The following is a 23,299-nucleotide window of genomic DNA, read 5'->3' on the forward strand; positions in this document are numbered from 1 at the left end:
GTGCCACTCATGTCCCCGTCCCCAACCCCTGGTGCCCCCTGTCCCCATCCCGGGTCCAGCTCGGTCCCCGTCCCTGCTCCGTCCCCTTCCCTGGTCCCTCCAGCTCCATCCTTGTCCCCCTTCCTGCTTTGTCCCCACCCTGGCCCTGTCCCCATCCCAGATCCTCGTCCCCAGCGCTGCTCCCTCCCCACTGGTGCCGTTTCGGGGGGATTGCGCCCCATCTCCCCCGCGCAGGCCTGGGGTGACAGGGTGAGGGGGTGACGAGCTCTCAGGTGCCCCAGGTCCTGCCAGCCCCTTTGTCCCTTTGTCCCCTTTCCCCTCCCTGCCCTTCTCTTCCCTGTTGCCTTTTCCTTCCTCCTCTCCAGCACTTTCCCGTTCACCCCTCCTTCCCCTTTCCCTTTCCCTTCCCCCTTTCTCTTCCCCTTTCCTTTTCCACTTCCCCCTTTCTCTTTCCATTTCCTTTTTTCCCTTTTCTTTTTATTTCCCTTTCTTTCCTCCTTTCCTTTTCCCTTTCCTCCCTTTTCCTTTCTTCTCTTACCTCTTTTCTTTCTCTTTCCCTTTTTTCCTAATTGCTTTCCCTCTTTCAACTCCTTCTCCTTTTCCTTCAGACTTGTCCTTCTTTTCCCCTTTTCCTTCTTTCTCCCTTTTCCTTCTTCTTTTCCCCTTTTCATTATTTTCCCCTTTCCTTCTTCTTTTTCCCTTTTCCTTCTCTTCCTATTTCCCTTCTTTTTTCTCTCTTTTCTCTCTTCTCCCTTTTCCTTCTCCCCCCATTCTTCTTTCCCCTTTTCCTTCTTCTTTCCCCCTTTTCCTTCTTTTCCCCTTTTCCTTCTTTTTCTGCCCCTTTCCCTTCTCTTCCCGTTTTCCTTCTTCTTTCCTCCTTTCTCTTCTTTTCCTTCTTTTCCCATTTTCATTCTTCCCCCCTTTTCCTTTTTTTCCCCTTCTCCTTCTTTCCCCCTTCTCATTCTTTCCCCCTTTTCCTTCTTTCCCCCTTTTCCTTCTTTTTCTCCCCCTTCTTTTCCCCTTTTCCTTCCTCTTCCCCTTCCCCTTCCCCTTTTCCCTTTCCCCCTGCCCTCCCTCCCCCCGACCCCCCCTCCGTGCCCGTCCCCCCCCGCCGAGGGGCGGTTCGGGGCTGGGCTCCCGTTCCGGTGCCGGCCCGGCCCAGCCCCGCCGCAGCGGCACAGCGGGGCGGGCGGGCGCGGTGCTGCTCCGGCCCTCCCGCGCCGACCCCGCGACACCGCCGGGACACCGGCGCCCCGACACCGGCCCCCTGGGACACCGCGACACCCCGGGACACCGACACCCCGGCACGGCGACACCCCCGGACAGCGACACCGCCATACGGACGCCCCGACATCGGCCGGTACCCACCGCCGGCATCCCCGGACCCGCGGAGCCCCGGAGCGCGGTGAGGAGCCCCGGGGCCGGGGACACTTGGGGATGGGGGACACTGCGCTCCCCGGGATGGGGACTTTTCGGGACAGGGACCTCAGGATAAGGGACCCTGCGAAACAGGGGATCCCCCTGCTCCCGGGGACAGGGACACTTGGGCATGAGGGACACTGCGCTCCCCGGGATAGGGACTTTTTGGGACAGGGACCCCGGGATACGGGACCCTGCGGAATAGGGGATCCCCCTGCTCCCGGGGACAAGGACACTTGGGGATGGGGAACACTGCGCTCCCTGGACAGGGACACTTGGGGATGGGGGACACTGCACTCCCTGGACGGGGGACACTTGGGGATGGGGTGCACCCCCCTCCCCAGGACGGGGACTTTTCAGGATGGGGGACACCCCACTCTGCAGGATGGGGACTTTTTGGGAGAGGGACCCCGGGAATAGGGGATCCTCCCCATCCCAGGACAGGGACTCTGGGGATACGGGACCCACTTGGTGATGGGGGACACTCTGTCACCACTGCCACTGCCAGGTTGGTCACCAGCACCCAGCGCAGGGACCGCTGGGGTCCTGGGGCACCCTGGGGTGCTCAGCTCCGGGTGCTGGTGGGGGTGGATGGGGACAAGGTGCCTGGGACCTGCTGCTGCGGACACATCTGTCCCCAGGGTCATGATACCCCTGGACCAGCTGATGGGGACATGTCTGTCCCCAGGAGTTTGGCACCTCCTGGGGACACATCTGTCCCCAAAGCCACAGCACCCTGTGCCTGGTGATGGGACACGTATGTCCCTGGCACAGGGCCACGCTGGGAGGACACTGCGCTGGCACTGGAGGCCACCGTGGTCCCTGGGAGCCGTGGGGACCAGGAGATGGGGACCCGCTGTCCCGCATCCCCACATAGGGCCCGATCCTCTCTCCCACTGTCCCTGTACCCACAGGGGACATCCTGGTGCCCCCCACCCCAGGAGAACCTGTGCCCCACTGTCCCCAGGGAGGGGACAGGGACACAGGGATGGTGCCAAGTGCCACCTCCACCCCAAACTGTCCCCTCTTTGGGGACAGTTTCACCGTGAGAACAGGGGGAGCCGTGGCCCTGGGTGATGGGGCGTCCCGGACGCCTGGGTTCATGGGATGAGGGGCTGGGGACGGAGGCTGGTGGCAGGGTGGCCTGGGGAGTCGCGGGCACGATGGTGGGGGGGAAACTGAGGCAGGGGCTGGGGGGCACCTGCTGGGGGTAGTGGCGCATTAGGGACAGGGACCAAGGATGGGATTTGGGGGACCTGGGCTGGGGTACAAAGGATGGACTTTGGGGACAAGGGCTGGGGACAAGGGATGGGGTTTGGGGACCTGGGGTTGGGGACAAGGGACTGGGGACAAGGGACTGGGGACTTGGGATCAGAGATTTGGGGGATCACGGATGGGGGACCAGGCTTGTGGTCTGGGGACAACAGGGACCAGGGACCGGAAATCAATGTCTGGGGTTTGGGGACAGGGGACCTGGAATTGGGGACCAGGAACTGGAAATCAGGGACAAAGAACTGGGAACGGGGGACTGGAGGCTGGACCGGTCCCAACCCCGGTGGCTGCTCAGGACCGGGGGGGTGACACAGCAGAGGCCACGAAGCCACCAGCTGTCACCCCCCCCAGCAGCCACTCGTGCACCGAGCTCGTGCCGTTCTCAGCCCGCAGCTCCCCGGGGCTCCTGCTCTTAATTTCCCCGGCGCAAGCGGAGCTGATTTATGGGGAGGTTTCCACTATTTTTAAGCGTGGCTCAGTTAGGCGCTCGCCCTGGTTTTAATTAGCTCGGCTCTGGCGGGCAGGGCAGCGTTCCCGGGGCACAGGCCTGGCCCTTGTTATCCTTGGAAAACCGGGAGCCGCGCTGCGGCCGCGGTCGGGCCCGGCTTAAAAATAGGAGCGAAAACCGCGGTGAAAAGGGAGGGGGACACCCCCCCCCAAAAAAAATAGAAAAGCCACAAAATGGGTGAAAGGGAGGGATGAATTTAAAAAGAAAAGAAGAAAAGAAAGGGGCAAAGTGGGGGTGATGGGGGGGGCGCAGGTCGGGACGCCCCGCAGCAGCTGAAAGCCATGAAGGGTATAAAGCAGAGGAAGTCGCCCGGGGAGGGGGCGGCCACAGCGTAATTCGATTAAAAGGTCATAAAAGCAGAAGAAGCTGAGATTGGGGGCGGGGGGAGGCCGGGAGGGGGAGAAACCCCCGCGAGGATCCGCTGCCAGGGGGAGACGGGGCCTTCTCGGCTCTGCGAGGGGAAACTGAGGCACGGGGAGTGGGGAGGGACGTGATGGGCGTCACCATGGGGGGGTGCAGCTGGGGGGTGGGTGCTGCCCACCAGTTACCCCATTGCACTGGGTGCCGCATTGCACCAGTTACCCCATAGCACCGGTTACCCCATAGCACTGGGAGCCACCCAGCACTGGGTACCCCATTGCACTGGGTACCCCACTGCACTGAGTGCCGCATTGCACCGGTTACCCCATTGCACCAGTTACCCCATTGCACTGGGAGCCCCCCAGCACTGGGTGCCCCATTGCACCAGTTCCCCCATTGCACTGGAAGCCCCCCAGCACTGGGTACCCCGTTGCACTGGGTACCCAATTGCACTGAGTCCCCTGTTGCACTGGGTGCCCCGTTGCACTGGGAGCCCCCCAGCACTGGGTACCCCATCGCACTGAGTCCCCCATTGCACCGGGTGCCCCATTGCACTGGGAGCCCCCGAGCACTGGGTACCCCACTGCACTGGGTACCCCATTGTACTGGGTCCCCTGTTGCACTGGGTGCCCCGTTGCACTGGGTACCCCATCGCACTGAGTCCCCCATTGCACCGGGTGCCCCATTGCACTGGGTACCCCATTGTACTGGGTGCCCCGTTGCACTGGGTGCCCCATTGCACCAGTTACCCCACCACACCTGTTCCCCCGTTGCACTGGGTGTCCCCCAGCACCCTCACCCCCCTCTCCCTCTCTCTCCCCACAGGCACCATGGCCCCGTGTCCCCGCTGACGCCGCCATCCCCAGCACCTCGGGGTGCTCCCCCGCGTGTCCCGGGTGCCACCATGGGTGACTCCTACACGGCCGCCTTCCCCAGCGCCCCGGGGCTGCTGTCACCCTCCGCCAGCCCCCAGGCGTCCCCCGGGCCCTATGGCCCCGACTACGGCCCCTTCGGCCACCCCTTCCCAGCACCCACGGGTGCCCAGGAGGTGCTGGGTGCCCCCGTGGTGGTGACGGCCAAGGGCCACCCCCCGGGTGACTGCCTGCCGGGGGTCTACCCCTCGCTGGAGATGCCCCATCCCTACGGCTCCTGGTACAAGGGCGGCATCGGGGGGGGGCTGCCGGGGGGATCGGGGCCGGCGGCGCCCTCCTGGTGGGACGTGCACCCCAATGGGGGGTGGTTGGGGGGCCCGGCGGGTGCGGAGGGGCTGCAGGGCTCTCTGCAGGCTCAACCCACCCTCAGCCCCCCGCTCCCCACTTACAGCTCGGATTTCAGCGCTCTCAACCCCCCCCCTTACACCAACACCCCCCCGGCGCCCCCTACCCCTAAACCCACCGACACCCCCAAAGGTCCCCGCGGCGGGTCCTTGGGCGGCCGCCCGGCTTGTGATTGTCCCAATTGCCAAGAGCTGGAGAGGCTCGGGGCGGGGCCGGGGGGGTCGAGGCGCAAACCGGTGCACAGCTGCCACATCCCGGGCTGCGGGAAGGTGTACGGGAAGGCGTCGCACCTGAAAGCGCATCTGCGGTGGCACACGGGGGAGCGACCCTTCGTGTGCAACTGGTTGTTCTGCGGGAAGCGCTTCACCCGCTCGGACGAGCTGGAGCGGCACGTCCGCACCCACACCCGCGAGAAAAAGTTCACCTGCCTGCTCTGCAGCAAACGCTTCACCCGCAGCGACCACCTCAGCAAGCACCAGAAGACCCACGCGGAGAACGGGCCCCCCAAAATTAACAACAACCCCCCCACGCCGGGGAACGGGGAGCAGGCGGCTCAACCCGCCTCGCCGCGCCCGCCGCCGGGGTCGCCCGGGAAAGACGCCGGGAGCCCCGAAACCGGGAGTTTGTTGGAGATTTGAGCCTTCGTCTTCCATCCTCATCCTCCTCTCGGGGATATTTATTATGGGGTGATGCCCCCCCCCCCACTCCTCCGCTCCCCAAAACGTCGCGTTGTCCGCCCCCCCACCCGCCCCAAGGGCTGGTGGCAGCTCCTTGTTAGCAACTGTAATTTATGTCTTAAATTATGGGGGGGTCTCTGAGCGCTCTGGGGGTCGCTGGGAGGGGGGGTGAGGTCAACCCCCCCTCTTCTCCCCCCATCTTTTCTTCCCCCCATCTCTTCTCTCCCCCGCCACCTTTTCTCCCCCAAAACCCCACCGGCCGCCTCGCCCCCCCGCACAGAGCTCAGGGACAGGGTTTACCCCCTCTCCTCCCCCCCCCGGCCTCGTTAGCACACCCGGTTCCTTAGGTGCTAATGTATCCCCCACACTTTTTCAGCTGGCTGCCCCCCCCCCCAAAAAAAAGCAATAAAGGGATTGCTAAAGCGTGAGAGCAGAGCTCGTGGTGCTCACAGGGAAACTGAGGCACAGAGGGGACGTGGCCCCTCTTGGGGTCAGCGTGTCCCCCCTCTTTGGGGGTGGTGGGAGCTGGGTGGGGTTGGGGACGATGTGGCGCTGTCACTTTGTCCCCCACCCCTGGGTCCCTGTGCGTCCGTAGCCCCACGGTCCCATATCCCTGTGACCCCTTGTCCCCAAGGCCCTGTTGTCCTTTGTCCCTGTGTCCCCATAGCCCCAGGACGCTGGGTCCCTCTTGTTCTCTGTCCCCCCATTCCCAGGACCTCCTTGTCCCACACCCCTGTGGGCTTGTGTCCCCAGGACGCCACAACCCCATGTCACCATATCTCGGTGTCCCCATGGCCCTGCATCCCTATGGCCCCATACCCCCAGGACCTTGTGGTCGCACGTATGTCCCCATAGTCCCACGTTTCTTTGTCCCCATGGCCCTGTCCCCCCAGGACCCCATAGCCCTGTGTCCCCATGGTTCCATACCCTCTTGTCCCCATGTCCCTCTGTCCCCAGACTCAGATACCACCCCAAGCCACTCTTGGGGACCCAACAGGACTTTTCCATCCACGTGTGACAGCAGCGATGACACCAGCTTTGCCTTTCACACGAGTGTCCCCACAACACCGCATGTCCCCAGTCCCAGGGACATCCCTGCACCGGAACACACACACGCGTGTGCACAGGACCACGCGTGTGCACAGGACCACGTATGTGCGCAGGAACGTGTGTGCCCCGTGCCTCAGTTTCCCCACAGCAGCATCACCAGCGGGGGCTACGTGGCAGCGCTTGTTGGGGCCACGTGTTACCGAGGACACCCCAATTTTGGGTGCTGCGGGCTGGCAGGGACCCCACCCCTCGTCCCCCCAGCACCCCTCCCGGCGCCTTGGGCTCCCGCCAGCCCTTTGATGCGCCCAGCGCCGGTTTGGGGCTTTTCTGGGGTTTTTCTGACAAATAAAGCCACAGCAAAAGGCAAAGGGGGTGGAAAGCGGCTCCTGCGCCAGCACGAAATTGGGTGGGGGGCGGCTGCTGGCACCCTGTGAGGGGACAGGGACGGCAGCGGGTCCCCGTGCCAGCGTGGCTGGTGTCCCCTGAGTGTCCCCCCCCCGGCCACGTGTGACAGCCCCGGGCTGAGTCACCGCGGCCACGGCTCCTCCGCAGAGCTGGCCAGGACCCAGGTGTCCCCGGGGACGGGGGCACACGCCGCCCCCCCATGCAGCGTGGGGAAACTGAGGCACGGAGGTGTCCCCATTCCAGCGGGGGGGGCGGTGGAGCCCAATGCCAGCACACGGAGGGTGACAGAGCCGTCCCCACGGTGGCACCCGGGCGAATTTGGGATGGTGGGTGCCAGCTTTCCCTACAGCCCCCCAACTCCACTCCCTCCAGATACAGATTTGCTCTTTTTGGGTCGTTTTCCCCCCCAAAACGCCGTCGCTCGCCGTGGGTGGGCGGGTGCCAGCGATTCCCCCCGCGAGCCAAACCCCGACCCCGGCGGCCACCGAGGGCTCGACCGCCCGGAGCCTCCCAAACCACGGAGCCCAAACGCAGCCAACGACCCCCCCAAAAAAAACCCTGTCAGGCCCCCCCTCCCCTCCGCCTTTGGCAGCACCAGCTTTTCCTGCCCCATCAGGGCTTATTTTTTGTTGAGGGGGGGTCCAAGGGAAGCCGGGGGACACGCCAGCCCCGCGGTGGCTCTGATGTCGCGATGTCGGCGCCGTCCAAATGGGCGTCTCGGATCAAACCCCGCTCGCTCGGTAACGGGTGAGGAATGCAGGGCCCCCCGCCGCAGCCCCCCCCGCCGCACCCCCCCCCTCCGCCGCAGCCTTTATTGAATATCCTGAAAAAATTAAAATAACTTTTGCGGTCGCTAAGGAAAACACGGAGATAAATACAAAAAAAGCGAGCCGAAAAGGAGATGGGGGGGGGGGAGGGAAATCGAGAGCCCCAAAAGAGGAGTTGGGAGAGATCCAAGGTGGAGGGGGGAGCAGAGGGGGCGCAGCACCCACTGTCTTGCCTGGGGAGATGCGGGCACCCGTGGGACCCAGGGGTGGGGTGACATGGACACCCATGGCACCCGGCACCCACGGGACCTTAGTGTGGGGTGGGGGGGACACGGACACCCACGGGACACGCACACGGTGGGGGGCACTCACGGAAGTCAGCAACTCCCCCACGGGAGGGTCACGATGTGCCCGGGGCACCCCCAAGTCCGGGGGGTGCGGTGAGCAGAGTGACAGGGCAGGGGGTGCCCGGGGACCCCACGGAGGGGGGCGGGACAGCGGGGGGGGGGGGGGCTGTTGAACCCCACGGGAGGGTGTGGGACCCCACGGGAGTGCTGGACACTACGAGGGGGTGCAGGACACGGGGAGGTGGAGGACACGGGGGTGCCCGGGGCCCCCATGTCGGGGTGCAGAACACGTAGGTGACCCCGGGACCCCATGGGGGGAGTGCAGGACCCCACGGGGGATACTGGGACATCAGGGGTGGGGTGCAGGCCCCTTTAAGCTCCACCTGCGCCACCAGCACCACGTGCCGCTTCCCCGCCCCCGCCCGGGAAGCACCGCCTCCCTTAAAGGGGCAATGTCCCCCATGGTGTCCCCACCAATTTCTCAGCCCTCCCCGTGAACTGGGGGAGCCCCTAATTCACCGCACGGGGTTCTCTGCGAAGGGAACGACCAGTCTGAGAGTCACGGCGGAGGTAGACCGGGGAAGGGGGGCGCCACCCCCGCTGTGCTGCCCGCGGGGTTGTTGCCCTTTTAAATCCCCCCCACGTGCCGCGGAGCAGCGCGGGAAGGCGGTGTGGAGGCGCGGGTTGGTGAGTGGGGGGTACATGGTGGGGCTGGGGGGGCAGCGGGGGTCGTGCTGAGGTACGGGGGGGGCTTGTAGGGACGCGGGGGTGGGGTCTCGGGGTGAACGGGACCCCCCAGAGTCACCTCTGGCTCGTCCCGGGCTTCACCGGGCGGGGGTTTACCCGGGGTGGGGGTGTGAGGGGTGACGGAGCGGGGGGGTCGCGTCTCTCAGCCCCTCAACACGTGTGTGCCCGCCCCCCCGCCAGGAGCTGCGGCGCCATGTGCTCCTTAGCGCTGTTCCCCCCCCCCGCCGCCCCCCGGCGACATCACCCTCTACGAGTTCAACAACGCGTTGGTTTGCGGCCGCGTCTCGGAGCTCCCGCTGCCCTTCCAGAACCAGGTGAGGCCCCCTCCCCGGGCCCAGGGAGCCCCCGTCCTGCGGGGGTGTCACCGCCTTGTCCCCCCACCCCGAGGTCACCGTCCAGGTTCCAGTGTAAGTTGGGAATGAGCTGTTGGAGCGGTGAAAAGGGACCTGGGGGTCCTGGGGACAGCAGGGTGACCATGAGCCAGCACTGGGCCCTTGTGGCCAGGAAGCCAATGGGACCTGGGGTGGGTTAGAAGGGGGTGGTCAGTAGGTCAGAGAGGTTCTCCTGCCCCTCTGCTCTGCCCTTGAAAACAGGGTTTAGTTCAGATACTATCAGGATAGACTTGGGGAACATATAGATACACATACATATGCATATATATATAATGTATACAGCCATATCACCTTGAGAATGCCTGATCTCGTCTGATCCGGGAAGCTAAGCAGGGTCGGGCCTGGTCAGTACTTGGATGGGAGACCAGCGGAAGCCAATGGTAGCTGGGGTGGGTTGGAAGGGGTGGTCAGTGGGTCAGAGAGGTTCTCCTGCCCCTCTGCTCTGCCCTGGGGAGACCACACCTGGAATCTTGTGTCCAGTTGTGGCCCCTCAGCTCCAGAAGGACAGGGAACTGCTGGAGAGGGTGGCAGAGCCTGGCCCAGGCTGCCCAGGGGGGTTGTGGAGTCTCCTTCTCTGCAGACATTCAAACCCGCCTGGTTCCTGTGGAACCTCAGCTGGGTGCTCCTGCTCCATGGGGGATTGCACTGGGTGAGCCCTCCAGGTCCCTTCAACCCCTGACGCTCTGGGATTGTGTGTGTGCCAGACTCCCCCCCCCAGGGTGTTTCCCTATCCCTTCACCATCTTTGTGCTAACCGCTCTTTGCTCTCTGTGTCCCCCACAGGTGGCCGAGCTGCCCGTGCCCACCCTGCCCAGGGAGACCCTCAAGGCTCCCGGCCGCCTGGAGCCCAGCGCCCGCCCGGCCTTCATCCACCACCGCGAGGCCCTTTGGAAACGCTGCCTCAGCACATGGTGGGTGCAACGCAGCCTTGACCTACCCGTTCGCTCGGTGAATAAATCCCATGGGGAGCGCTGGAAAAGGGGCTGGGGGTGTCGGTGGCAGAGGCCAAACCGCGAATCCCGGGGGCAGCTTTGGGAGCTTCAAAATGGCGGTGCCGAGGTCACCTCAGGGCTCAAAATGGCGGCCCCAGGGGCACCAAGATCACCTCAAAACATGAAATTGTGGCCTCAGGGGCACCAAAATCACCTCAGGGCTCAAAATGGTGGCCCCAGGGGCACCAAGATCACCTCAGGGCTCAAAATGGCGGCACCGGGGGCACCAAAATCGCCTCAAAACATGAAATTGTGGCCTCAGGGGCACCAAGATCACCTCAGGGCTCAAAATGGCGGCCCCAGGGGTGGCGGGATCGCCTCAGCTGACAAAATTATGCCCTTGGGGGCATCAAGATGACCTAAACCCACAAAATGGCGGCTCCAGGGGCAGCGGAATCACCTCAGGGCTCAACATGGCGGCACCAGGGTCACCTCATGAGAAGAAAGAGCTTGAGGAGCTGTAGTGAGTTCAGAGAGGGAACAGAGCTGGGGAAGGAGGTTGAGGTTGAAAGTTTGGGGTGATTTCTGCCCCAAAGGGCTGTGGGGTGTTGAACAGGCTGCCCAGGGCAGGGCTGGAGCCGCCGTCTCTGGGGGTGCGCAGACAGGTTCTTGGGGACACTGAGCTCGGTGTCCCCGTCACACGAGGGCTGGCGGGTGTTTTCCAGGCGGGACGTGGGGCTGTGCGGGCTGCTCGCAGAGGTGGCCGCTGCTGAGGACGAGGGTGAGTCCGGGGTGCCCATGGGGACCGGGATGCCCCTGGTGTCCCTTGTCTTTGATGTCCCTGGTGTCCCTTGTCTTTGGTGTCCCTGGTGTCCCACGTCCCTGGTGTCCCTTGTCCCTGGTGTCCCTGGTGTCCCTTGTCCCTGGTGTCCCTTGTCCCTGGTGTCCCTTGTCCCTGACGTCCCTGGTGTCCCTGACGTCCCTGGTGTCCCTGACGTCCCTGGTGTCCCTGACGTCCCTTGCCTTTGGTGTCCCTTGCCTTTGGTGTCCCTTGCCTTTGGTGTCCCTGACGTCCCTGACGTCCCTGGTGTCCCTGACGTCCCTGGTGTCCCTTGTCTTTGGTGTCCCTGACGTCCCTTTGGTGTCCCTGACGTCCCTTTGGTGTCCCTTCCCTTTGGTGTCCCTTCCCTTTGGTGTCCCTGATGTCCTTGGTGTCCCTGACGTCCTTGGTGTCCCTTGTCCTTGGTGTCCCTGGTGTCCCTGGTGTCCCTTGTCCCTGGTGTCCCTTGTCCCTGGTGTCCCTTGTCCCTGACATCCCTGGTGTCCCTTGTCCCTGGTGTCTGACGTCCCTTGTCCCCCCAGGGCCGCAGTGGCTGAACACGACGTCGCGGTTCCTGCTGGCCCTGTGCCGCTGGCTCTCCTCGCTGCACGGCTCCTTCTTCCCACACCTCTCCGTGAGTCCTTTTGGGGGTTAAACCCTCGCTCTTGGGAAGGCGGGGACAACGTGACACCCGCAGTGACACCCACAGTGTGTGTGTGGGGGCGCTGGTTTGGGTGGGAGGTGGGACCTTCCCCCCTGCCCATGGAGGTAGACGGTGCCTCCCGGGGTGATGGTGCCTCCCGGTGGTAGATGTTGCCTCCCCAGGCTGTTCCCACCCAGGGTAGACGTTGCCTCCCAGAGCCCCCAAACCCTCCCAGCCCCCTCGGGGTGGGTGCTGGGTGCTGACGGGGCCCTGTGTCCCACACGGGGTGCTGGAGCCCCCACAGCAGCCGCCTGCTCTTCTTGCTGCTGGGGGAATCCGTGGCTCCCCTTGACCAAAGGGAGGAGAGCGGGCGCTGGGAAGGCAGAAACGGGACCAAAATCCAAGTGGGGGGAGAGGAAAAGCGGGGGGTTTGGGTGCAGGGAGGCCCTCACTGCTCAGCATTGACTCTTTACCCCACAGCTCAGCACCGAGGACATGATCGCAACGTTCTCCCAGGCTGTGGATTGGTGAGTCCAACCGCCGTACCGGGGGGCTGCGACACCCCGCAAAACCTCACCGCTGTGTCCCCGTGTCCCCCCCCAGGGCCGGCTGCACAATCCGTGCCTTCGCCTGGCACCCCCACACCAGCAAGTTCGCCGCGGCTCTTCTGGACGACTCCGTTCGGGTCTATAACTCCAGCAGGTGAGGGCTGGGGGTGTGGGCACCCCCTGCTCCCCGTTTGCCCCCCAGAATGGCCCCAGGGCTCCCCCAGCCCCTCATTGCCCCGCAGTTCGCTGGGGCTTTGCCGTCCCCAGCACCGTCTGTCCCCTCGCTGGGGATGTCCCCAAAAATCTCTGCCTTTCCTTACGCTTCGTATTTTCTTCCCCCCATCCCGGCTCTGCAGCCCCCAGGACGACCCGGGCGCACAGACCTGGCAGAGCAACCTCGGGGTGTCCCCAAGTCCCCTTTGTCCCCAGGTCCCCCTGTTCCCTCCCCGTATCCCCCCCCTTCAAGCCACCAAGTGCCACCTCCCAGCTGCTGGTGTCACCTGGCTGGGGTCTCTGTCCCCAAAGCGATGCAGGTGACAGTGGGACACATCCCCCCCTCCTCCCACTCGAGCTGGAGGGGGAACACCAGGAGATGGCCAGTGGGGACCCTCGATCCCCCATTGTCCCCTTTGTCACCCGTCCCTCCCCTCCGGCAGCGTCACCGTCCCCTCGCTGAAGCATCGGCTGCAGCGGAACGTGGCGGCCGTGGCCTGGAAGCCGCTCTGCGCCTCCATCCTGGCCGTCGCCTGCCAGAGCTGCGTCCTGCTGTGGCACCTGGACCCCACCTCCCTCTCCACCAGGTGACAACGCGCGCGTGTCCCCGCGCGGGGGGATTGGAGCCCCGTGGGGTTCACACAGGGGACCCGGCGCTGTGTTTCTCTGTGTCCGTCCCTGCAGGCCCTCGTCCGGCTGCGCCCAGGTGTTGTCCTACCCCGGTCACAGCCCTGTCACCAGCCTGGCCTGGGCTCCCGGGGGGCAGCTGCTGCTCTCGGCGTCCCCGGCCGACACGGCCATGCTGGTGAGTCCCAGGGGGGTGGCTCAGGTCCCTGTGTCCTCTTTGTCCCTTGTTTGGGTCTCTGTGTCCTCATCCTCCTCCTCATTCAGGTCCCAGTGTCACCACCCTCCTCCTTGTCCCCTCCTCAGGTCCCTGTGTCGTTGTCCTGCTCATTTAGCTCCCAGTGTCCTCATCATCCTCCTTGTCTCCGTCTCTAATTTCCTCCTCATTCAGGTCCCAGTGTCACCACCCTCCTCCTTGTCCCCTCCTGTGGTCTCCGTGTCCCCACTCTCCTCCTTATCCCTTCCTCCAGTTCCCATGTCCCCATTCTCCTCCTTGTCCCCTCCTCGGGTCTCCGTGTCCCCATTCTCCTCCTTATCCCCTCCTCGGGCCTCCGTGTCCCCGTTCTCCTCCTTATCCCCTCCTCGGGTTCCATGTCCCCATCGTCCCCTTGTCCCCTCCTGCAGGTGTGGGACGTCTCCACCGAAAGCTGCGTCCAGCTGCCGTGGTTCGGGGGTGGCGGCGTCACCTACTTGTCCTGGTCCCCGGACGGCAGCAAGGTCCTGGCGGCCACCCCCTCGGCCGTGTTCAGGTCAGCACCCCCTCCCACGTGTTTGGTTTCAGCCCTTATTATTGGTTTTATTTATAACCACAGGATCATTTTGGTTGGACGAGACCTTTAAGGTCATTAAATCCAGCTGTTAATAACCTTGAGATACAGCTGCTGGGAGGATGATGCCCGATGCCAACAGAAAGTGCTGGCTGTTTCAGGGGATTACTTTATATTGTTTTGTTTTATTAATTTGTTTTATTTAATTTGGTTTCATTCATTCGTTTCACTTATTTTGTTTTAATCATTTTGTTTTATTTATTCTGTTTTATTTATTTAAAATTTAATTTTGTTTATTTATTTCATTAGTTTTTATTTATTCCTAAACCGAGCAGATCTGGATTCTTTGCCTCCTGGACCTGATGAGGGGGATAAAACAGGGTCCGACGTCTTGCATTTTGTCCTAAGAGCAGCAAATCTTGGTGGTTCACCCCTGAGTTCGGGCTCCGTTTCTTTTCCAGAGTGTGGGAGGCTCAGACGTGGACGTGCGAGCGCTGGCCCACGATCACGGGACGCTGCCAGGTCAGACGCGGGGCTGGCATTTCCCACCCGAGTGTGGCAGGGCCCGCCCCCGCGGGGAGGTAGACGGGCCCGCCCCCGCGGGGAGGTAGACGGGCCCGCCCCCGGCCCGAGGTAGACGGGCCCGCCCCCGGCCCGAGGTAGACGGGCCCGCCCCCGGCCCGAGGTAGACGGGCCCGCCCCCGGCCCGAGGTAGACGGGCCCGCCCCCGGCCCGAGGTAGACGGGCCCGCCCCCGGCCCGAGGTAGACGGGCCCGCCCCCGGCCCGAGGTAGACGGGCCCGCCCCCGGCCCGAGGTAGACGGGCCCGCCCCCGGCCCGAGGTAGACGGGCCCGCCCCCGGCCCGAGGTAGACGGGCCCGCCCCCGGCCCGAGGTAGACGGGCCCGCCCCCGGCCCGAGGTAGACGGGCCCGCCCCCGGCCCGAGGTAGACGGGCCCGCCCCCGGCCCGAGGTAGACGGGCCCGCCCCCGGCCCGAGGTAGACGGGCCCGCCCCCGGCCCGAGGTAGACGGGCCCGCCCCCGGCCCGAGGTAGACGGGCCCGCCCCCGGCCCGAGGTAGACGGGCCCGCCCCCGGCCCGAGGTAGACGGGCCCGCCCCCGGCCCGAGGTAGACGGGCCCGCCCCCGGCCCGAGGTAGACGGGCCCGCCCCCGGCCCGAGGTAGACGGGCCCGCCCCCGGCCCGAGGTAGACGGGCCCGCCCCCGGCCCGAGGTAGACGGGCCCGCCCCCGGCCCGAGGTAGACGGGCCCGCCCCCGGCCCGAGGTAGACGGGCCCGCCCCCGGCCCGAGGTAGACGGGCCCGCCCCCGGCCCGAGGTAGACGGGCCCGCCCCCGGCCCGAGGTAGACGGGCCCGCCCCCGGCCCGAGGTAGACGGGCCCGCCCCCGGCCCGAGGTAGACGGGCCCGCCCCCGGCCCGAGGTAGACGGGCCCGCCCCCGGCCCGAGGTAGACGGGCCCGCCCCCGGCCCGAGGTAGACGGGCCCGCCCCCGGCCCGAGGTAGACGGGCCCGCCCCCGGCCCGAGGTAGACGGGCCCGCCTGTGTCTCTCTTGCCTCCCAGGCTCGACATTGCTTCCTAGAGCCCCCAAACCCTCCCGAGCCCCCTGGGTGGGTGCTGGGCGCTGACAGGGCCCCGTGTCCCACAGGCTGGGTGCTGGAGCCCCGACGGCAGCCGCCTGCTCTTCTCGGTGCTGGGGGAATCCGTCATCTACTCCCTGTCCTTCTCGGAGCCCCATGGTGAGTCCGTTCCCCCCACCCATTTTCTTTGCTGTTTGGTTGTGGCTCGATGGGATTTTTCTCTTCTTGGCCGTGTTTTTCCCCAAAAAACCCTCAATCAGGGGTTTTCACCCCGGTCTGTGTGCGAACGAGCCCATTTTACACATTGATTAGAGTCGGGATGCCGGATCAAACCAGCAGCCCAGTCTCAATCATTTATATAAAATCTTATCATTAGAAACACACCCTCAGGACCGGCCTGTAGGACGGATTAGTTACAATATTTGCATACAAGGTAAATTAAATAGGGGTTTTCTCCTCGTGGCCTTCACCGAGGAGCTGTATTTTTATATTAAAACAATGTTCTCATGAACCAAATTGGCTTAGGTTAAGCACACCCACACAATTTAGCGCTAATCACTCGATAATCAGCTGTTTGTGGTTCAGTTCTCAATTGCGGGGTAGGTTTTGTTCTACAATGAGGTCTCTCCTTGATTATTTATCTCCTATTAATTTTCTCATAGATCTTAGGGTCGGGTCCTTGGTGCTGTCGGTACCGGGATGTAACCGAGGGCTTTTTGTTCCAGGGGAGATGCAGGGGCAGGTGGGAGGCTCCAAAACGGCCTCCGTGGTGGCAGATCTGTCCGAAACCACCTTCGAGACGCTCTACGGGGAGGAGAGGTGGGGCTGGCGGCACCGGGGGGGCCGTGGCCGCGTGTGCCCCCCTCGGTGGGACACGGCGGGGACCTCGCTGCCGCTTGTGCCCCTTTCCAGGGTCGGAGGAGAAATCCACTCCATGGCGTGGGATCCCACTGGGGAGAGATTAGCGGTGATCGTCAGAGGTGAGGGCCGCCCCCAGTGCCCCATTTGCCCCAAATCCCCCTTTCTGCGGGGAAAAAAGGCACCAAGGCCCCCTCGGCCAAAGCCGGATTTAAATCCCCAAAGGGCTCTAAAAGCCGCGTCCGGGACCCCGCGCCCCTCAAGGCACCGCTGTCGTGTCCCACCCCCCACACCCCAACCCGTGTCCCCTGTCCCTGGGCCAAGGGACATCGCGGTGGCTCCTCTGTCCCCTCAGGACGGCGCGACGCCCCCGGCAGCCAAACGCTCATCGCCGTGTTCCGCACCCGCAACAGCCCCGTGTTCGAGCTCCTGCCCTGGTACGGCCGTTCGCTCCGGGTTGACATTCATGTTGGTTTGGGGTGATTTTGGGGGGTTTCGTGATTTTGGGGGGTTTCGTGATTTTGGGGGGTTTCACGCCAGCGATCCCCTGGGCTGCAGTGGAGACGCTGCCACCCTGCGCTCCCACTTTGGGGGTTTTACCCCCAAACCCGTTGCGTTTTGGCCGCCTTATCCGTTATCTACCTGGAGCCGCTTTGCTCTGCGCCGCCCTCGCCCGGCGCGTCCCCAAAGGTCCCGGTGTCACCGCGGGTGCCGCGGAAGGGCCGCGTTTGGCCGTGACCGCGCTGTGTTCTCCCCCTCCAGCGGGTTCCTGCGCGGCGAGCGGGACGCGCGGCCCCAGCTCGTGGCCTTCCAGCCGTGCTTCGGGAAGGGCGCCCTCCTGACCGTGGTGAGGCCCCAACGCGGGGGGACGGCGCTTTTGGGGTCACTGTCCCTGAGCGGGAGCCCTTTGGTGGCTGGGTGGGGAGCTGGGGGTGTCCCCGTGGGGAGGGGATGGGGAGGAAAGTGGCCTTGGGGAGATGGTGGGGAGGACAAGATGGTGACACTTGGAGTTTTGTCCTTTGCTGTGTCCTCACCTGCTTTCTCACGTCTTCCTCCTCCTCTTCCTCCTCCTGGCATCGTCCTCTTTTCTTCCTCCTGCCGCCCTCCTCTTCCTCCTGCCGCCCTCCTCTTCCTCCTGCCGCCCTCCTCTTCCTCCTGCCGCCCTCCTCTTCCTCCTGCCGCCCTCCTCTTCCTCCTGCCGCCCTCCTCTTCCTCCTGCCGCCCTCCTCTTCCTCCTGCCGCCCTCCTCTTCCTCCTGCCGCCCTCCTCTTCCTCCTGCCGCCCTCCTCTTCCTCCTGCCGCCCTCCTCTTCCTCCTGCCGCCCTCCTCTTCCTCCTGCCGCCCTCCTCTTCCTCCTGCCGCCCTCCTCTTCCTCCTGCCGCCCTCCTCTTCCTCCTGCCGCCCTCCTCTTCCTCCTGCCGCCCTCCTCTTCCTCCTGCCGCCCTCCTCTTCCTCCTGCCGCCCTCCTCTTCCTCCTGCCGCCCTCCTCTTCCTCCTGCCGCCCTCCTCTTCCTCCTGCCGCCCTCCTCTTCCTCCTGCCGCCCTCCTCTTCCTCCTGCCGCCCTCCTCTTCCTCCTGCCGCCCTCCTCTTCCTCCTGCCGCCCTCCTCTTCCTCCTGCCGCCCTCCTCTTCCTCCTGCCGCCCTCCTCTTCCTCCTGCCGCCCTCCTCTTCCTCCTGCCGCCCTCCTCTTCCTCCTGCCGCCCTCCTCTTCCTCCTGCCGCCCTCCTCTTCCTCCTGCCGCCCTCCTCTTCCTCCTGCCGCCCTCCTCTTCCTCCTGCCGCCCTCCTCTTCCTCCTGCCGCCCTCCTCTCCCTCCTGCCGCCCTCCTCTCCCTCCTGCCGCCCTCCTCTCCCTCCTGCCGCCCTCCTCTTCCTCCTGCCGCCCTCCTCTTCCTCCTGCCGCCCTCCTCTCCCTCCTGCCGTCCACCTCCTGGCGTCCTCCCTTTCCTCCACCTCACCTCCTCTTCTTCCTCCTCCCCTTTCTTCCTCCCCACCTCCTCTTCCTCCCTCCCCCCCCGCAGTGCTGGTCCACAGGGAGGATCAGCCACGTTCCCTTCTTCTTCGTCAGCGGCCGCGTCCCCCGCGCCAGCCCCGCGGTGCCCGTGGCCGGCGGGCGGGAGCAGCCGCTCTTCTCAGAGCTCTGACCCCAGCGCCGGCTTCCTCTTCACCCTCCTCCTCCTCCCGGGACCCGCGTGCCCTCAGGCGCCTCCGGGGGGATTAAACCCGGGTCTTTTCCTCCTCGCGTGTCGCTCTTTGCTGGTCGGGGCGGGAGAAGAGGAGCTGGGAGGGACCTTAGTGAGGGGATAAAGGGGTAGAATGGGAGGAAACGGCCTCAGGTTGCACCCGGGGAGGCTGAGGGTGCAAATTTGGGGTGATTTGTTCCCCAAAGGGCACTGAACAGGCTGCCCAGGGCAGGGCTGGGGTCACCGTCCCTGGGGGGGAACAGACGGGGGGCTGGGGGGGCTCTGGTGCCGGTGCTGGGTTGTGGTTGGACTCGATCTTTGGAGTCTCCTCCATCCAAAATAATTATGTGATAAAAACTGTGGGACCATGAACCCCAAAACTCAGCCCGGGAGCCAACGGGAGCCCAGAGCAGGATTAACGCTCAGGCCGCGGTTCAAAGCCTGGTTTACACCTTTAATCCCGGGATTACGCTGCCATCACTCCACTAAAGCACAGAGATGATGGGGGGGGGGGGGTTGCTCTGCAACCATCCCCAAGACCCCCTTAAAACCCCCCCCAAAATGGCACAACCCCCCCAGGGCATGGCAAACCCCCCTGGGGACACACGGTGACAAGGAGGGGGTACGAACCCATTTCCTTGTGACAGATGGTGGGTTGGGGGGGGGGCGGCAGGACGCCTGGGTCCCCTCCCCATCTCCCAGGGTGTGTGGGGGGGTGATGCTTGCGCCCCAATTTGCAGCCCTTTCTATGTAGCTGCGCACACCCCCGTGTCCCCCCATCACCCCCCAGCCCCATAACCCGAGCAGGGAGCGCACTGGGAGCAGAGTGGATTTTACTGGGAACCCAGCAGCGGACGCGCGTCAGGAATGGGGAAAATCTCCAGGAAAACGGGTCCCCAAAGTCTCCTTTTGTGCCACGGGGGTGGCTCCAGTTCAACGCGGGGACTGGGACCAGTGACCCCCCCCAGCCGCACAGACAGCGCTGTCCCCATGTCCCACTGTTCATGTGCTGCGTGGGGACGTTCTCAGCCACCCCAAGGTCCCTTTTGGGGTGATGCTGATGGAGGCGGGGGGGGGGTCACCCGTTCTGCGCGCCCCCCCCGTCCCGCAGCGCCAGCGTCCTCCGCGCCATCTCCAGCGCCCCCTCCCGCGTGCGGTTCCCTCCGGTGAAGCCGCTGGCGTGGACGAAGACGCAGGCGGGGACGCCGGTGACGAGGGACAGCGGCTCATCCCGCAGCCCGCGCCAGGGCTCGGGGAGCGGGAGCCTGCGGGGTGGGGGGGGCAGGTGACAAACGGCCCCCGGGGGGACATCACGGAGGGGAGGGGACGCGGCGGGGGGCTCACCGGCTCTGGAAGGTGTGCGGCCCCGTGGGGACGCTCTGCAGCCGCCACTGCCCCGCGCCGTCGGGGTAAAGCACCAGCTGGATGGGGGCGGGCAGCGCCAGCTCCTGCTCCAGCTGGAAAACGTGCTCCTTCCAGGGACAGCCCCCCCCCGGCAGCTCCAGCACCGCCCCGCTGGCGTCCACCTGGGGGGGACACGGGGGGGACGTGGGGGTGATGCCCGCGCTGCCCCCGTGCCACCCCCTGCTGCAGTTTCCCCACCGCACCCATGGGTGTCTGGTGCAGGGGGCTGTGGGGGGGACATGAGTTGGGGGGGTTTGGGGGGGCACAACCATATATAAGGATATAGGGGCACGGGGGGGGGCGCACAGCCATATATAAGGATATAGGGGTACAGGAGGGGGGGCACAGCCATATATAAGGATATAGGGGTACAGGGAGGTACACAACCATATATAATAATATAGGGGCACAGGAGGGGAGGCACAGCCATATATAAGGATATAGGAGCACAGGAAGGGGGGGCGCAACCATATTTAAGTATATAGGAGCAAAGGACGGGGGACACAGCCATATATAAGTATATAGGGGCACAGGAGGGGGGACACGACCATATTTAAGGATATAGGGGCAAAGAAAGGATGGGGTGCACAGGATACATGAGTATATAGGGGTACGGTGGGGTACAGCCATACACAAGGATATAGGGGCACATGATGTGGGGTCCAGCCACATATAGGGGCACAGGAAGGGGGGCATGGCCATACATGAGTATGCAGGGGTATGGGGGAGGTACACAGCCATATATAAGGATATAGGGGTACAGGGCGGGTACACAGCCATATATATAAGGATATAGGGGAACAGGATGTGGGGCAGAGCCACATACAGGGGCACAGGATGGGGAGGCATGGCCATACATGAGTGTATAGGGATACAGGGGGGCGCCTGGCCATACGTGAGGCTATAGGAACACAGCGGGGCTGCACAGCCATAGGGAATGACAGGACCCAGGCTCCCCCCAACCCACAGCCCCCCCCAGGCCCCCCAGCCCCCCCAGTTGGGTACCTGGAAGCGTTTCCGCACGGCCTCCTCCACCAGCGCGCGCGCCGGCAGCCACGCGCCGTGGTAATAACCCAGCCGCTCCAGGAACTCGCTCCCCACCAGCTCCGTCGCCCGCTTAAACGCCGCCTGGGGACAGGGGACACTCAGCGCTGTCCCCGAGCCGGGGGGGTGTGACCCCCGCACCCCGTTTTCCTGGCCCCCACCTCGGGGTCCGGCCGGGGGTCGTTCCAGCGGGGGTTGAGGTGGGCGACGCGGGCGCTCAGGGTGGTGGTGACGGCGTAGCGGGGCTCGCCCTCCGCCTGCGCGATGCCGTTGTCGATGGCGTCGATCTCCTCCACGAAGTTCTCGTACAGCTGGGGACGGAGGGGACACGGTGGGGGACACGGTGGGGGACACAGCGGGGGACGTGGTGGGGGTCCAGCCGCATGGGAACAGACTGGTCCCCAATTTTATGGGGTCTCTGGTGGGGTGACACCTCGCCAAGGGGACGGCCCGGGGAAAGGTGTGTGGAGATTGAGCCCCCCCAGGGGACCCTGAGAGGGACAGGGGACCCAGAAGTGGCCCCTGGGGATGCCAAGGGGACTGCGGACCTAAGGGTGGGCCCTGGGTGGGAAAACGGACTCCAAAGGGTGGCCCCTGGAGACCCAAATCGTGGCACCTGGGGACCCCGAGGACCCAAACAGTGGCCCCTGGGTGGGAACAGGGACCCCCAAGGGGGACAGGGGACCCAAAGGGTGGCCCCTGGGGACCCCAAGGGGACATAAGGGTGGCTCCTGGGTGCATCTGGGGACCCCAGGGAGGGACTGAGGACAAGAACAGTGTCACCTGGGTAGGACCAGGGACCCCCAAGAAGGACAGAGGACCCAAAGGGTGGCCCCTGGGGACCCAAACAGTGTCACCTGGGTAGGACCAGGGACCCTGAAAGAAGGATGTGGGACCCAAAGGGTGGCCCATGGGGACCCCAATGGGGAACTTGGGACCCCAGGGGCTGCCCCGGGAACCCCAAAGGGGGACAGGGCACCTAAGGGTGTCCCCAACGAGGACGCCAGGACTCAAGGGTGGGGACACCGTGCGGTTAGAGCCCCCCAGCCCCCCCTCCCCGGTACCTTATCGTAAAGCGCCGTCACTACGGGTCCATCCTCCGGCTGCCCCAGGAGCCCCGCCAGGATTTGGGAGCCAAAGTGACAATAAACCAGCCCGGCGCTGCTCAGCTTCGTGGTCCAGGGCTTGTCGGGCCGGAGGCTCCGCATGGACTCACTGAAGGACCTGGGGGGGCCGCAGGGTCACCCCGAGGGACCCCGGCACCCGGGGGCCCCCATGTTCAGCGTGGGGGGGTCTCACCTCTGGTGGTGGTCGTAGCGGTGCCGCTTGGGGTCGTATTCGCCCCCGACGTCCACCACGACGTCGCACTGGGCCAGCAGCTGGGGGTCCCGGGTGCGCAGAACCTCAGCGTCCTGCGGGGGTGGGGGTGACGGGGGGGGACCCGAGGAGGCCCCACGAGTGAGGGGGGAACCCCCTGAGCGCTGCTCCTGGGCCCCAAGGAGGGACCAAGAACTTAAGGGTGACCCCGGGTGGGATGGGGACCCCGAAGGGGACCTCAGGGTGAGCCCTGGGACCCCCGGGTGTGAGCCCTGGGAGCCCCGGGTGTGACCGGGGAACTAAGGGCGGCCCCTGGGTGCAACTGGGGACCCCCAAGAGGAACAAGGGACACAAAGGGTGGCGCTGGGGGGGGAATAGGGACCCCCAGATGTGATTTGGAACCCAAAGCTGGGCCCTGGGTGACCCCGAGGAGCGACTGGGGGGGACCAGGGACCCCCAGGAGGGACCTGGTGACCCAAGAGTGGCCCCAGGTGCCACTGGGGACCCCGAGAGGACGGGGAAGCCCGAAGGGGGCCGGGGCACCTGAGGGTACCCCGAGGAGGGGCCCTGGAAGGAGCCGCCCGGTTGCAGGGGGAGGCCCGAACAGGCCGCAAGCCCCGTCCCGCCCCGTCCCGTCCCGCCGCACGGTGCCGTACCCGGTACTGGGGCAGGAGGCGCAGCAGGTAACACGCCAGCACCTCGTCGCAGTGGAAGGTGCCGTCGTGGGTGCCGATGCGGGGGGCGGGCTCGGGCCGGGGCCGCTTGGGCCCGATTGCGGTCCCGGTCCCGGTCCCGGCCCCGGGACTCCCGGCGGCGGCCATGAGGCGACCGGCGCGCGCGGCGATGCGCATCGCACGGCGCATGCGTGGCCACGCCCCCCTCGGCAACGCGCGTCACCCCGCGTACAGGTGGCCACGCCCCCTAGCAAATCTTTCCCGCCCACCTTCAGCCTGCGCGTGCGTGAGCCCCGCCCCGTTGCCATGACACCGCCCCGCCCCCTCGCCAGCCCCGCCCGGTCCGCGCCCTTCTGTCTCGCGCATGCGTCGGTTCACCCGAGTCCCCGCCCCTCCGCTGCGCGCGTGCGCCGGGGGCGGGGCCTCGTGAGGGGGCGGGGCCGGAGTGGCGCGCCGG

At 65.2% G+C, this 23,299-nt stretch overlaps 3 protein-coding genes and 1 long non-coding RNA gene across 5 annotated transcripts; 2 read left to right on the forward strand and 2 right to left on the reverse strand.

Moving 5' to 3' along the window:
• The first annotated feature begins 1,197 nt into the window (after window positions 1-1,197).
• SP7 (Sp7 transcription factor) lies at window positions 1,198-5,895 on the forward strand. Its single transcript, XM_065862173.2, has 2 exons — window positions 1,198-1,405; window positions 4,385-5,895. Exon 2 carries the CDS (start codon window positions 4,464-4,466, stop codon window positions 5,472-5,474), a length of 1,011 nt encoding a protein of 336 aa, XP_065718245.1. The 5' UTR covers window positions 1,198-1,405; window positions 4,385-4,463; the 3' UTR covers window positions 5,475-5,895.
• Window positions 5,896-9,022: 3,127 nt separating this feature from the next.
• On the forward strand, window positions 9,023-18,458 carry AAAS (aladin WD repeat nucleoporin). Its single transcript, XM_065862170.2, is given in 17 exon segments — window positions 9,023-9,043; window positions 9,045-9,143; window positions 10,004-10,131; window positions 10,878-10,933; window positions 11,515-11,606; window positions 12,096-12,142; window positions 12,219-12,317; window positions 12,820-12,963; window positions 13,061-13,181; window positions 13,625-13,749; window positions 14,229-14,289; window positions 15,432-15,522; window positions 16,089-16,182; window positions 16,276-16,343; window positions 16,577-16,658; window positions 16,984-17,068; window positions 18,242-18,458. Coding segments are annotated over 17 exon segments (1,536 nt in total). The 3' UTR covers window positions 18,365-18,458.
• On the reverse strand, window positions 15,672-17,333 carry LOC139825788 (uncharacterized). Its single transcript, XR_011735988.1, has 2 exons — window positions 17,256-17,333; window positions 15,672-16,313 (listed from the first exon to the last, which is right to left on the reverse strand). It is a non-coding gene; the product is annotated as an uncharacterized lncRNA (long non-coding RNA).
• Window positions 18,385-23,031, reverse strand: MYG1 (MYG1 exonuclease). Of its 2 annotated transcripts, none has more exons than XM_065862172.1 (7): window positions 22,825-23,030; window positions 22,151-22,263; window positions 21,916-22,075; window positions 21,013-21,162; window positions 20,813-20,935; window positions 19,748-19,929; window positions 18,385-18,511 (listed from the first exon to the last, which is right to left on the reverse strand). In XM_065862172.1, the coding sequence occupies exons 1-7, from the start codon at window positions 23,017-23,019 to the stop codon at window positions 18,385-18,387; spliced, it is 1,050 nt and encodes a 349-aa protein (XP_065718244.1). In that variant the 5' UTR covers window positions 23,020-23,030. The 2 variants fall into 2 exon arrangements, with proteins under 2 accessions (XP_065718244.1, XP_065718243.2); XM_065862171.2 differs by lacking the exon at window positions 18,385-18,511 and adding an exon at window positions 19,220-19,668 and having other exon boundaries at window positions 22,825-23,031.
• Window positions 23,032-23,299: the final 268 nt, after the last annotated feature.

This window comes from Patagioenas fasciata, chromosome 28, assembly GCF_037038585.1.
Source record: "Patagioenas fasciata isolate bPatFas1 chromosome 28, bPatFas1.hap1, whole genome shotgun sequence".
Classification (NCBI taxonomy): Eukaryota; Metazoa; Chordata; class Aves; order Columbiformes; family Columbidae; genus Patagioenas; species Patagioenas fasciata.